Source organism: Dermacentor andersoni, chromosome 2, assembly GCF_023375885.2.
Source record: "Dermacentor andersoni chromosome 2, qqDerAnde1_hic_scaffold, whole genome shotgun sequence".
Taxonomy (NCBI): Eukaryota; Metazoa; Arthropoda; class Arachnida; order Ixodida; family Ixodidae; genus Dermacentor; species Dermacentor andersoni.
In genome coordinates this window covers 120,362,821-120,378,492 of record NC_092815.1, presented here as the reverse complement: position 1 = coordinate 120,378,492, position 15,672 = coordinate 120,362,821, and the positions used below count along the sequence as shown (strand labels likewise).

Genomic DNA, 15,672 nt, shown 5'->3' with positions numbered 1-15,672 from the left:
GCCTGTTCCCTTGGTTCACTAAAGTCCAGTGTTGCCCTTATTCTATTTGAAATTATCTTGGTGAATATTTTATATAATATTGGAATTAAGCCAATGGGCCTATAATTTTTCAATTCTTTAACGTCTCCCTTTTTGTAAATTAGGGTAATGTTTGCATTCTTCCAGTCCTCTGGGACTCTTGAAGTCGATAAACACTTCGTATAGAGAGCCGCCAATTTTCCAAACATTATGTCTCCTCCATCTTTGATTGAATCGACTGTTATTCCATCTTCCCCTGCCGCTTTTCCCTGTTTCATGTCTTCCAAGGCCCTTTGAACCTCATCGCTAGTTATACAAAGAGTCTCTGCAACCTGTTCATTACTGCTTCGAATGGATGTATCGTGGCTCTTTTGCGTACTGTACAGGTCAGTATAGAATTATTCCGCTGCTTTTATCATACCTTCAAGATTGCTGATGATATTACCCTGCTGATCTTTAAGTGCACACATCTTGGTTTTTCCTATGCAGAGTTTCCTTCTCACTGACTTCATGCTGCGTCCACCTTTTTTGGCTTCCTCGGTCTTTCCCACATTATCGAATATCCCTTATTTTCTCCTTGTTGATCAATTTTGACAGTTCTGCAAATTCTGTCTTATCTCTTGAGTTGGACACTTTCATTCTTTGTTGTTTCTTTACTAGGTCCTTTGTTACTTGGAAGAGCTTGCCTACTGGTTGCCTTGGTGCCTTACCTCCCTCTTCAATTGCTGCCTCTGAAGCCAGCCTAGTTGCTGTTTCATTCATTACCTCTATGTCATCTTCATCTCTCTGTTCTAAGGCTGCATATTTGTTTACAAGTAGCAGCCTGAATTGGTCTGCTTTTGCCCTTACTGCGTCTAGGTTGGCCTGTTTCTTCCTGACCAATTTTACTCTTTCTGTCTTCAAATTGAGTTCAATCCTAGACCTCACCAACCTATGATCACTGCACTTTACTCTACCTAACACTTCAACATCCTTCACTATGCTGGGTATGGCAGTAAGTATGAAATCTATTTCATTTCTTGTTTTCACCATTAGGGCTTTTCCAGGTCCACTTTCTGTTGCTACACTTCAAATTGAGTTCAATCCTAGACCTCACCAACCTATGATCACTGCACTTTACTCTACCTAACACTTCAACATCCTTCACTATGCTGGGTATGGCAGTAAGTATGAAATCTATTTCATTTCTTGTTTTCACCATTAGGGCTTTTCCAGGTCCACTTTCTGTTGCTACACTTCCTGAAGAAGGTGTTCATTACTCACAGCTTATTCCTTTCCGCAAATTCTACCAGCGTCTCTCCTCTAGCATTCCTAGAATTGACGCCGTAGTTGCCAGTTGCTTGTTCACCAGCCTGCTTCTTCCCCACTTTTGCATTGAAGTCTCGCATTACTACACTATACTAAATTTGCACTTTTCTCATCACTATTTCAAAAATTGAATGCACCCCGATCTTTCTTCCTTCAACGCATGTACTGTCCTCCAGATTCAACGTCTTGTTTGACAGCATCTGCCAAAGCAGTGCTGTTTCAAATTCAAGTCCTCTGATGGAGTTTCTTACGTAGCTCTTGAACCTTCATTTTCAATATCCGGGGCACTAAATCCACACACAAGTATCTTTACAGCGGAAGCCTGCGCTATACTCGGCTATTCAAAACATAAGGCTCACAAACCTTGATAGGGCTATTGTATTTACAGATTCATTAAGTGTAGTCAGAGCCCTACTTAGACAAAGAAAACAAAAGAACTCAGTTTTTAGTGAGCTGTACAGTCTGTTTTGCTCCGCATAGATGTGAAATCTAGTAATTATCATATGCTGGTACCTGGTCACAAAGGTATAAAAAGCAATGAAGCTGCTGATGAGAGCGCTACGTCAGTAACTTTTAGAGACACAAATGCAAACATCCCTATCCCTTCTACAGACCTCAAGTCTTTTCTACGCTGTAAGCTAAGGAAACATTGGCAAGGACAGTGGAATACCCAAGTATTATTGAATAAGCCGCACATGATAAAACCAAAACTAGGAAACTGGACAACTGAAAAAACAGCACAATATAAGGAAGTACTTCTTTGTCAATTAAGAATAGGGCACATTTAAAGTACTCACTCTTACCTTTTAACTCACAGCAATCCTCCGACTTGTAGTAAGTGTGGCAATAATCTCACTGTTCTTCATCTCCCTATTCAATGCCCTACAGTAGAAGCAGAGAGGAAAAAATATTTCCCTTCTGCATATCGCAAAAACATACCCCTACATCCGGTATTTTTTCTTTGCAATGAACTGCTTTTTAATCTGCAAATCTTCTAGAAGTGTTTAGCTGAAATAGACACCCTGAAAATCATTTGGCCAGGTAATTTTAGCAGATGATTAACAGCCCTTATATGCAAGGGCTCTTCTGTAGTTCTTGTGTCACCCTTATGCTTTGTTGCATCATGTTTTTAACGAAACCCATTTACCACAGCCCACATCACTAACATTATTTTGGTACCTATATGTTTTACGCAATTTACGGCCAGTTATTTAGGCCCTTCTACAACCATGTCACATCCACCATGGCAATTCATTGTCCATGCTATCTGCAATACATAGTTAACCTCACCATGTGTCATGGCACTCTTTGGCCATAACTGGCCCTTGTGCCATAAAACACTACACATCATCAGTGCTGTTTCAAATTTGTTGGCATTAAATGTTTCTCACGATGCGAAAAGTGGTTGTGTCTCTGCTAGAAGCCCGCCTGCGTGGCACAGTGTTTAATACAGTAGAAGCTCATTCATACATTCTTGAAAAGAAAATCGTAAAAAGCGTACTAACTGGGAAAACGTACTCGACTGTAGTTTATATCTACGTAATGCGAAGCGACGTGCGAATCGTTGCGGCATGAAATGCCGACATGCGTTTAACTGGTAGTGCTCTGGCAGCCAGAGATGCATTTTGTTGTTTTCCTATTGCGTAGTGTTTTAGCACGGCGACGGGAAACCGAAAGGAAAACAAACTGGTAGGCGATGCCGGATGCCGCTAGAGCGAAACGTGATGCTCACATCGGTGCACTTGCAGCATGAAATGGCAACACGGTTGGTTTGTCGCCTACTAAAAGCGTGCAGTATGCTTCCAACGGCACTACGCCCCACACACTGTAAAACAGATAGGTGAAGATGCTTATCGCAATGTTGGCGGCGATAGCTGTGAATGCGGCGTGCGGCGACGCAGGAGGAGATTTGCCGGTACCGGAATAAGAAACTGAGTGTGCAACGGCTTTCTCACGTGAGACAGACAGGCGGGTATTGCGGCGAAGCTGTTGTAGTGGGCAGCTACTGCTCTCGATCGTGGGCATGCCTCACGCATTTTCTTGTTTACATGGCATCTAACGACTGGAATACATATAATGCGATCGCAGTTTGCCGATGTGTTGAACGTTGGTGCCAAAAGATCGTGTTTTCCGGTAACATGAACTCAACCAGGTCCTTGTGTGTGTGTGTGTGTGTGTGTGTGTGTGTGTGTGTGTGTGTGTGTGTGTGTGTGTGTGTGTGTGTGTGTGTGTGTGTGTGCGTGTGTGCGTGTGTGTGTGTGTGTGTGTGTGTCAATCAGGAACGTTGGCCCCGGGAAATTGTACATAACGGGACCGTATCAACTAGGTTCCACTATATATGCAGCAGTGAATGGGAGTTCAATGTTCGTGTAGTACATCGCCATACTTTTGCATGAGATTTTCTAAAGGATTTTACGACTGTGTATATAGACAATATTTCAATATATCCGGGTTTCATATACCGAAATTAACTGTGAAAAAAAAGATTGTGCTGAAATAGGGAAAGGAAAGCATGACGGAACATCAGTGGTATTTCCGTGCCATTGCTATTGCTACTGTTAAGTTCCTCATTTTTCCATTTTCCTTTTTCTCTGGTAGTCGTTTGCAGATAGTACAGAAGCCGTTAAAGTGGCTGCATTAAGTCTAAAAAATTTTTGGCTGCCGCATATTTCCTGCTTTCTTCTCTGAGATTCCATTTAATGTGTTGTGTTTCTTCTTTGTTCTTGTTTCACCCCCTGCAATGCTCAGCACCTCCAAGTGTTCCAGTCAGCTGGTGCAAGGTAGAGGTAAGTGTTTCAGATTTCATTGTTATGGTAGGCGTTGATTGCTAAGGTGTGCTTTGTTCAAAGGCTCCCTGAAACGGGTAAATGGCCTGATCAGAAAATCTTGCAGTCATGAACAAATGAGTGTAGTAGTGTTACTCCTCTAGATCCTAAAGATAGTGCAGACATCAAGACAACAGCAAGAACTCAGGCAGAGAACACTGCTTGCATTGTCTGCCTTGATCCTTGCTACTGTCTTGTTGTTAGTGCTGCTTTTGAGATCTTGACCTTGAACAGATGGCCCGTTTTATAAGCTTGTACTCCTCTGCTCATGTCAGATATCTCGTAGTATTTCAGATCAGTTGCGTTTAGTCCTGCATTTGTCCTATCATCTTGCTTACATCTTTGTAGCATTGGTTTTTTGTGTTTCTGTCTCGGTCGAAACATTACTTGTCATAAGCTTCATTATTTTGGCTACCTGCTGTTGTTTACTGTTGATAGAGCTTCCTGCAGTAAAAATGCCTTTTAGCGACAAACCTGAAAGCAAAGAAAAAGGAGAGAACTGAGCATGTCATCATTGCCTAGTGCAGTTAAAAAACTTGTATAGCGTACAGGTGCTGTAGGGCAACTGCAGAACTCTTAAGGGTGTCCTTGGGGACTTTTTTTTAATTTCCAGTGATTTGTAGATGGCAAAAATAAACAAAAAAACCTAGAAAGTGATGAAAAGCGCATTTTAGTTTCTAATAGCTCATACAAAGCATTGACAGAAAATTATTTCAGGAGGAAATACATGGCTATCAGAAGTGCATTTTTATCTCCATTGCATTTTGCAACTTCGGTAAAGTCTGTTTATATAAAACTTATTAGCTATTAAGGCACAGGTGCTCAAATGTTCTTGGTGAACTAACATGTCAGTGGTATTGTCGTAAGCTTCTAATATAGGCTTTCGTTTTATTAATTTTATAGCAGTATGTTTATAACTACTCTTGTGGGTGCTGGCATTATCTATTGCAATGTGTGCTGGCATTATCTATTGCAATGTAGTGATGCTCCAGTAATTTGAAGTGTTAGAAGTTTTGCTCTGCTGGAATCACAAGATCAGCAAGTCATGTAATTCAGGATGTATAATTACAAATGTGATGCTTGATGTTGCAAATGGGATGCTTGATGCTATGTGACGGATGCATGGAGCTGCCAAACCTGTGTGGTCTGTGTGGCCAAGACAATGATACAGTAATAAAACAAAGCAACTGAACATGACTACATTGATGGTAAGGTTGTTCAGGGGTGAATGTGAAATTGAAAATGAAAATAATATAAAATTGAAAATTACTGTAACTGCTCAGAGAAAGAACAAAATACATGTCCTCAGGAGTACATATAAATTTGATAATTAAACAAAAATAAGTCCACAGATGTCTAATTTTAATTCTCTGCATCAGGATACATAGTAAATCTACAAATGCACCTAAAATGAGGCCTGCTCAGTTGAGTCACTGAAAGTTATGCAAAAGACTGTCTGTTTGATAATGGCCTAGTAATCACTCCATATTGCACCAACAAAGCCTTATGCACTTGAAAAAATGTGTTCCCACTCAGGAGCTTAGTATTGCTTGTTAGGTTTGCAGGTTCTTGAACTGGCCAGATGGCAGCTGCAGCTTGCATGGACCTTTGCTTCAAGCAGGTGCCAGCAATCCCAGTATTTGTCTATATATCTGGCTGTGAATGAATGTCCATAAATATTGAATATCAGTACCTATAATCAACAACTACTATTTGAAACCTTATATATTCAAAATCCTCTGCTTAGAGTAGACTCCCTCTTAAAATAAACTCAACAGGATTGTGGATCTGTTTGTCTTATAGGACATTTTACCTTAATAAGTTCACTGTCTCTATGAGAGCTCCCAAAATAGTCAAATTGTTCACTTTAGCAGACGTTGTAACGTTAAGGGTGCCTACTGGTACTTGTAGTTATTCTTGATCTCATGTTTTCTAGATTTCCTTCCCCTTCTGAAATGGTTATCTTTGATCATTGTTCTATTTATTGCACTCGTCTCTCCCACATGTGTTGTAAAGTTTGACTGTCATAAGCACTTTTGATTCTTATCATTGTCATTGGCTTTTGCCACATAGCTTACTCATTCCCCTTCAGCATGCTTACTATCATTACTTTAGTTATGGCTGTTCAATCATAATTCATAACATATATCAGTGCTGAATGTTCAAGAGCCCATGGGCACATGAGGTTGCCTTATCATCAATGGTGCACTAGCTTATCATATTATGATTATGCTTTCATTGCAGGTTGTACTGAACAAGCCAGACGATGTTGTTGTTTCTAAGGCAGAGGCTCCACCACCTCTTGTTGCAGCAACCCTGAGCCTGCGAACTGTCCACAACCCAGTCACAAGTCAGAATGAGGTTGTTCATTCTACCAGCTTTAAAGGCTTAGAAATTGTCATTGTCACAGTACAAAGGAAATTACAGAAATCTCCTCTTACTCTTGTCCTGTGCCTGCAAGTTTCCTAATCCTCGCATGTCTAATACTTTGCCAACCTCAACTGCATCTCTCTTACCTAGGCATTCATCCTCTTATTCCTCTCAGCCACCATTTGTGTGTTGTGTGTTCTGCTTGCCCATCGAGCTCTACTTCTTCATCTTATTCTGAAATGTGATATCCCTACCCATCATTACATGGATTTCTTTATTACCCATATTCTTTTTCACTTTTCCTCATCACTTTACCTTTGACTTCCTCATTTTATTTACCTTAAAGGCATCCTGATGGTATGTGAAGTGCAGCCTGAGCTATCACCTTATTTGATAACAAATTGTGTGTTGCTTGTAGGCCAGCCTAGATAGGATGATATGATCTGGTCACAACAGTATTGTTGTCATGATTTGCTTTGCTAATGTTGGCGTTGTGCAGGCCAGAGCATGTTTTGCTTTGTGGGTGTGTGTGGTGCAGTGACCCTGATAATGTCATGGTGTGTTGCAATTCATAGTGCATTCAGTAGCTGGCTTCATTGGTAGTCATCATTAAACACACCATTGACGGATCTTTTTTAGGGCATGAAACAACTAGAGCCAGCATGCAGATAAACTGATCACATGTTGTATTGTGTACCCGTATAATCTCTTACCAATGAAGGACAGTTTTACCTCCACAGGGCATTTCACAAGGACACATTACTGTTTAAACAAATATTGTCACCTGACCATGCAGCAAAACACGTTTTTTTAATTATGTAAGTTTGATGATAGTATAAAACAAATGTAATTGCAGTGAAGACCACTGGAGGTGTTGCAATAGGCTAGTTAGTTAAGAGAACGCATGTACAGAGTGTTAGCCAGACAACTTCAGGAGAACTGAAATGGTAAACATGGTTATAGAATTTAGCTAAAAGGATTGATAGCCATAACAAGGAGAGCTTTTATTTTTAGCACATGTCCACGGGAGAAAGCATGCGACATGGCTTTTACAGCTGGCCAATGTACGTGAAATCCTGTTGCAAGTATATTACTGCACTTACCTAAGGCAGAAATGCAAAAAAAAAAAAAAAAGACTGATGGCAAGCACTGTGGCCTGCCCTCTAAATGTGGAGCATGTGTTTTAAATATAGTTATTTTCCAGTGGGAATTCAAGATTAAGTTGTTACATATTGCACTTATATTTACTCTCAAATGCCTCAAGTAGATTTCACACTTTAGTGTTGGAAAGTTGTGTGGGAACATTTTTACTAATGGTGCTCTAATTTGATCAGAAGTTCATTTGCATATTAAAACTCACAAGTTTTCTCTTTCCAGGTTGTTGCTGTGTCAGTACTGGCTCACCATGCTTTTCCTATTGACAAGCAGGCGCCCCAGCCTCCTTATCAGACTCATTTCTTCGGTGAGCCTAAAATAAAGCATCTAAAACACTTGAATTTTACCAGTGAAGGCTGTTCTTGCAGCTGTGGCTACAGCTATCACTGGTTAAACCAAACTGGCCCACCAGTCTCAGCTGACCAAACATCTCTATTACAACCCACCCATCCCTTCATTAGAGTTACCTGCTCCTACATTATGTATGACAAAAAAAGAGATGACAGTAAAACCTTGCTAATTTGACTCTTGTTAAATGAGAAAATCGCTTAGTTTGGGTTTACCATTAGTGCCAGCAAGCATACGCATTATTTAATAGCATCAAACTTCACTCAGGGGCACTTACTTGGATGCACCTCAGTTAATTCAAATCACCCCCAGAGGTTGGCTAGCATTGAAAACTGCAAATGTGCGACACAAAAGAGCAAAAAAAAGCAGTGGAGTCTGCATCTCCGTAGTCATCAAGGAACCATGTAGAAATGCAGTCAAACCCACTTACAACAATATTCAAGTGCCAAGAAAATTTCATTGCTATAAGTGATAATTGTTGTAACCAGGTTGCACAGAAAAACGCAGAGGTTATCGACATCAAACATGTTAATTAAAGAGGGGAAAGTGCAGTCAGACCCACTTATAACTGCAGCTACACCGATAACTTTTGTGCGTGTTCTGTAGTAAATACATAAACTGCTTAGTACAATGTTCTCATTGGCTGCCTGCACCAAAAGGAAAAAGAATGCAAAATGCTGGAAAATAAAATAAAAACACAAGCCACTACCTCACCTGTGGGCTGTGTATGCCGCTCAGCACACCTTTGCCACATAGTGAGCCTCGTGCACCTCTCTCCCATCTCCCTTCCACCCCACCCCACCAACTCGTGTTTTGAAGGTGTGGAAAGGAGACGCGCACGAGGCTGGCTATCCAGCAACGGCATGCCGGGAACATACACGGCACACAATGTGGGTGTGGCAAGTGCGGCAACGACTCGTGCTTTCCTTTTCTTTTCCAGGATCTTGTATTGGCTTCTTTGGGTGCAGACACCCAGTAGACAGGCTTAATTGTTATAACTAATAATGTGTCGTGGGAACATTGCAATGTCAGCTTCCATTAATTTGACCCTGGTAGCACCGACATAATTAATTTAATTATTGGGCGGGTTGAATTAAACATGTGCAGAAGAAAGGCCAGAACACACAGCTGATTTATTTCGCAGTATTTACCCAATTCTAACTCACCCCGAATCAAACACACACCTCCACTTTCTGTGAGTCCAAAGTAAAAAACTAACATAGAAACGACATGAAAACTCCTAAACAATATATAAATCTAACAAGCACCCAATATTTTAGCGAGAAAAACAAATGGGCAAGGGTCTAATATGTATTGCACCAGCACGATGGCGGCTGGGTTTTTACAGTACATTTCACCACACAAGAAGTCAACAAACACTGACACCAAGTACAACATAGGAGAAATTACTCGTGCCTAATAAATGAAATAAAGAAAGGATAAATTAATGAAAATGAAAGTGGATGAAAAAACAACTTGCCCCACCCAGGTGGGGAACAATCCCACAACCTTCGCATTTCGCGTGCGATGCTCTACCAATTGAGCTACCGCGGCGCCGTTTCCCCATCCACTTTCTTGGGTATTTATGTTTTCCTAGTAGAACCCTGGGAGTGTTAGCCAGCGCCACCACTCACAGACCTTGGCAGCTGATGTAGAACATCCTTTCTGCAGAAAGCTTCTTGTGATATGACTAATAAAAATCAAGCCCCTCGGTTAACCCCCTTTCTTCTCGTTTACTTCGTCACATGGCGTTTCGAAGTCAGCTTCGGCGCAATACATTCATGATATGCGGTAAAGCATACGAATGTTGGGAAAGCGGTTTTGGTTTCTTAACCGATTGCACGACATACGCAATTTCTAGCCAATTTTCCTGAAAAAAAAAAAAAAACTCATGTTAGAATCATGCAAGTACTGTACTCGGAGATATTCAGCAGTGATTATTGCTTGAAAATCTTCTTATGGCAGGTTAAAAATAGCCATTTTTGATGAGAGATGACATGTGCTCAGTACATTCACTGTCCCCCAAGCTCCTCCGAGACAGATGCTGCCCCCAAAGGGTTCACTATTGGAGTCGCCATAGGGGTAAGGCGCGGGCTTGCTGACTGGTCAAGTTTGAATTATCTGGCGAAGGCAAATTTTAAAATCGAAATAACGAAGGTTTAGGCCCAGAGTAATTCCTGTGCACAGGCCAGGACCTTCAGTCGGCATCGAATTAACTGAGAAATTGAATTAACGGAAGTCTACTGTAGTAAGTGCTTTATTTTACCGTAGGGCGCGCACACCAACGTTCACTCTGCCAGGGCTGCTCATTGTTATATCCAATATATTGTTAAAATCAGTATTGGTGTAATTGGGTTCGACTGTAACAGGAACACTTCGCGCCTTTTTATTTTAAAGCAAATAGTTTTCTTTGCCTATTTCGCCTGTTTTCGAGGTTGGTGGTTTCACTTTCACTGCCGATACAAAAGTGCCGATGCAAAGCTCTCATCCAATCAAGTTGGAGGGCGCATTCATCATTAAATGCCAACTAGCTCTTCGAGACGAACATGCAGTCATATAAGAGCTTCGTCTGAAGGTTTAGATGCTGTGGAGGAGCACTTAGTATGGACAACCTTCCTGTTTTCCCATTCCCCTCTCTCCTTGCGGAGGGAAATGGCATCTTGCCAGTGGCTTTCCACGCCGGCACTCGTGTCGCTGGAGACAACACACATATGATGAATGAACTTTCTCTGTAAAATGTGCTGTGACTAGACGTCGCATTTGTGCTCCAGTTAAAAGGAAGTGACATGCACTTTGATTTTTTATCCATCTTAGAGTCGTTGCTGTCATAATTAAGGTGGTTCCCTGGTTTTGGGGCTGGGTTTAGTGTCATACGAAACCCCTGCATCATAGTGGTACAGCTCTTGCAACTCTTGTTAAAAATGACATGTTTTGTTCACTTCTGTCTAATTCAACTGAAAAATTTTTGGTTTCCAATATTTAAATTATTACGATTCTTGCATCTTGCATTCTGCTCTCACTGCTCTGTCTCTTGAAGTCAGTAATTCAGCATGCCAAATCTGACTATGACAGGTTTGACTTTACAATATTTACTTATTCACTTGCTGTTTCATCTAAAAGCTGATCACTTTAAGCAAAGCATTCTTCATTTCTATTACAGCACTCAGCAAACCTTCCGGCACAATTTTCCCTTACCGTTTTATGACTGACGTGGCCCACTTCAAGGGCACCTCTCTGGAAGTGATGGACTCTGAACGTTCTCTGCTGACTTTCCTCATTGCAAAGCTCCAGCGGTTGGACCCTGACATCCTCATTGTGTGTACCAAATTTGCTTGGCTCTTATAATATGCTGGTTTTGCATTTTGAGGCAGGAGCCAACATTTCACTGAGGGGACTTGTCAGGGCAACAGCTGATGAAGTCTAGTCCCATTGTAAAGACGCTGGCTCCAGGCTGAGGGGCTTCCCTTGTTCACCCGCTGTTGATCACTTCATCTCCATCTTCCTGTGAACCCTGTGTCTTGTGCGGACAGTCCACTGACCATTATGCATTACTGTGTCTGTTTGCAGACATTTGCTTAATATGCTAAACATAATACAGTAAATTCTCAATAATTCTATATTGGTTTGTTTGAAAATTTAATTAATGCATAGACTTTGTGCAGTCCCGTAATTTCCAGTGCAAATTATGTTGTATAATTTAAAAAGCTTGTGTTTCAAGTCGTGGCCTCCAAGACTGGCGTGCTGTCAGAAAAACAGTGGCCATGACGTGTTTCCGGCTCCTGAAATCGCTGCCATCTAGTGACAGTCAATGGTTCTCGCGCTTCCAGTACACAAGTGCATGGCCATCAAGATTCGGCTCAGACAGAGCCTTCACTGGGGCTGCGATTCAGGAGCCACAGATTGAGCTAGTGCTAGATTCCACGATGTAGGGTGCTCGTAAGCCGTACAGCTGTGCGAAGTGCCTATGCTGCGTGGTGGTGTGTGTTAATTTTGTGTTTCCATCCACTAAAGAGATGCGGATGAGAGCATCATCGTCACTATCAATAAACGCGGCGCTTTTGCATTTATATTTCTGGTTTTTCCTGTCTAAATACTAGCTACGTCACATGTCATGCATTGCCAAGTTTTCTCCACTGCTTGTGTGTTGTGTGCGTACAATTCCTGATTGCATGAAAAATCTTGGTCACGTGCGTGTTTTCACTAGGGCACGAAGACGGTGACCTGAGTGACGGCCTAGGCAGACTAGTTGAACACAGAAGCAGACATGCTGACATTGTAAGCAAGAAAGACAAAGTTGCCGACAGTGTGCTAGGAGGCGATGGCATGGGCGATTATGCACCCACCCCCGTGTTCACTTTAGCAATGGTATCAATTCCCTGAACGTTGTCTGCAGCTTTGTTGAGTGTAGCGATGGCAACCGAGATGCTGCGCATAATTAGAGGACTGGAGGTCCATACCCTTCGTGTAGAGAACTGCCATACCAGGCAGTCCCACATCAATTATAGCTTCTAATCCTGCTAACATGGAAGATAAACGGGACCTGTTTGTGTCACATATTTTTTCACTTCTATTTTTATTATTATTATTATTATCGGGCTGTTCAAAAATTTGCTTAATGTGAAGATTTTTTTATGGTCCGGCGGACTTCGAATTAATGAGGTTTTACAGTAGATTACTTACCGTAAATTAAATTCTTTAATTGATCAGGTGTCGGCTGTTAGTTGCTATAGTTTCATTCTGCAACAGAATGTTGTAAACAGCACCTGTGTACTGTTCAAGATGCAGTTTTTGGTGGACAGTGATGACCACAACAGCCTTGGCGTTGCCACTCTCTTCGTGTGCTCATCGGGACAGCACACATTAGTGTGCATCTTCATGTGCCAGAAATGCTTCACGTAGTCCATTATCGTGGCGGGCTCCAACTAAAGTGATTCTTCACCTAATAATATGGCTTACTGCACAATAAATGCTGAAGGTTTCTGGCGCTCAATCATTGAAAAATTATTTGGATATGCTTCTCTATCACACTTTGCCACTGAGATATGGTTAGGCCATTTTACTGGTTTCAGTCATGCTATCACCGAAATATTTACCAGTATCATGCTTAAATGTGTTTGTTCACAGCATGTTAGCCTATAGGGCTCAAATTTGTGGTCACCATGCTGAGACATGAAAACATTGTGTTTAAGAAGTTCCTGATTGAAAAAAAGCTGTTACTTATATGTACAGTGTCATAACATACCATGGTTACTCGATTCTAACGTGCCACCTTGATTGTAACGCGCACCCGTTTTCCATGACCAAAGAAAAGTCCTTTACAGTACTGCACAACTCATTCTTTTATACAGAAATACAATTTTCTCTCATTTGAAAAAACAAAGATTTACTCCCAACATGTTAAAGTTGCGATAAATAAAAAAAAGTTGCAGTTTCACCCGAAAGGCAAAGCATCAATTGCAATAACAAATTAGTAGGCAGCTATATGAAAAGTAACAGTACTAGTTCTATCAGCCGTGTAAACTTTTAAACATTCGCTTACTAACTAAATTAACAAGCATGGTGTCACGTGCGCACAGGCAAACATGAACACGTCTCATGCAATGACCACGGTAACTCTTTATCAAAACGCTGAAGTGAGGAAGTGCGGTAGCAAGAGCTAGCAAATTTACCTTTGTGCTGACTTGCACTTCAACACAAACTAAGCGACGAGAACACAGCGCGGTGCACCTAGATACATATACTCTGTCTCGATCGCAGATCGCTTTTGAGATAGGGGCTGTGCAGCCGTGCCATACGTAGCAGCTGCCGGAGTAGAACTCCTTTCCCGTTTGCACCAGTCCTACACGCAAGTTCCAGGAACTCCCATGATGCAGCCCGATTTCCGTCCATCTCCACGCATGTGATCACTTTCCTTTTAATTGCGGCATCGTGATGAACTCGGCATGTCTTTGCAGTCGGCACTTCCATGCTGATAGAGCATGTGCAGAAAAATGGGAAGACCGGGAAGATGGATGATGGACTAAGCTAAGCACACATACTACAGCACATGGAGGAAGCCACAGTAGCTAGGCTCGAATTCCATATGAGGCGGCCATTTTGAAATGCTGATAGCAATGTGATAACACAGATTTACGGTCGCACTCGATTCTAATGGCCATGCAATTTTTGGACCCTTTTAATCGGAAAAAAAGTGCACGTTAGATGTGAATAAATATGGTAAATGTCTTAGTGAATTTCTTTGTTGTTTAGGCTAAAACTTCCAATATTACTCAATTTTAATAATATTCTCAAGCAGTCAAATGATCAGTTCCTTGTGGTGTCAGCATTAAGGTGCAACCACATGCACACAATTTTCTTGAGGCGTTGACAAGTGACAGGTTTTGCCATCGCAGAGGGCAATTCGTCGCTGTCGCTTGTTGCCCAGAAGTCTGTGGGATAACGTCTGCTAGAATTGTGCAACAACATGCGGCAACCACTTCACCCACTTCAATCTGGATTTACTCTTGCAGCTTGCTCTCAGCCTTGACAGCAAAAAATAAATAGTAAAATAAGCCATTGCCTCATCTCATCTCAAGCTGACGACAAGGTAACAGCGTTTTCTTGGATTATTGAGATCATTTATTTGTTTTGATGCTGTTAGGCCTAAGACACCACAGCAAGCTGCAAAAGTATTTTGAGTTTTGCTCACAAGGTGGTGCCACGGCATTCCACACTGGTGGCAGGGAACGAATTTTCACTGATGATTATAGTATACACCGTATTTACTCGCATAATGATCACACCTTTCGTAAAAAAAAAATTGACGCGAATTCAGGGGTGCGATCATTACGCAGGTTAAGTTTCCCGCAAAAAAAAATTTATTTTTCATCCCGTGTTTGTTGCGGGATGACAACAGGTCAACAAGCAGGCGGCTGCCGCTGTGACAGTGCGGGACACCAAAACAAATATGCCGCCCGGCGGAGCTAGCCGAACGCGATTTTTGTTCTCGTGAGTACATTACGCACATCGAAAGTTTCTGCCATATCAGTAATGAATAATATTGTTAATATCGGCAAGTTTACAACAATAACGTAGCCATGTCCACTTTGAGGGGACAGAAATAGAGATGGGCGTGCGTAGCTGCCAGTGACAAACACATGGCGGGCATGCTGCAGAAACTGCAGCATTTGTCTTCACTACTATCCTAATACGGCATGTTTCTGCTAAGGGTGGGCGAATATCTTAGCTGTCTTACAAGCGTCAGCGTATGAATAGGGTAAACTTCTAACGTATTAGTGTAAACGTGGCCACTATAGTTGCCGTTCCTGGTTTGTTGCGTGCTCACGAGTGCAGACGAGAAGAATCGAAAGGCGCCTTTTCTGTTGTTGTTGGCCAAAACCATTATGAAGCCTACAAGTAATAAAGCCAAGGCAAGTTTGGTTTTATTTTTATTTTTTTATGGGAGTGCGGAAAGTGATGAAAGGAATGAAATTGGGCATCTGCTTAAGAATGTTTGGTGCGTGCAGACTGCTTGGTATATCTTCAAGAGTCGTTCGCGTAGCATTCGACAGATGGTAAGCATGATCATCATTAGCTAGACTTGGTACACAACATATCGCTGCAACAAATTTGGGGTGCGATCATTACTCTGGAAAGAAAAAAAATCTAA

The 15,672-nt window shown here is 41.7% G+C and overlaps 1 protein-coding gene across 1 annotated transcript in view; it reads left to right on the top strand.

Moving 5' to 3' along the window:
- PolA1 (DNA polymerase alpha catalytic subunit) overlaps positions 1-15,672 on the top strand; it is a 153,723-nt gene that overhangs the window by 48,357 nt on the left and 89,694 nt on the right. The window contains exons 14-17 of the mRNA XM_050188005.2: positions 4,075-4,112; positions 6,396-6,512; positions 7,899-7,983; positions 11,185-11,339. Coding sequence (XP_050043962.1) covers positions 4,075-4,112; positions 6,396-6,512; positions 7,899-7,983; positions 11,185-11,339 — 395 coding nt within the window. The remainder of the gene's footprint in view (positions 1-4,074; positions 4,113-6,395; positions 6,513-7,898; positions 7,984-11,184; positions 11,340-15,672) is intronic.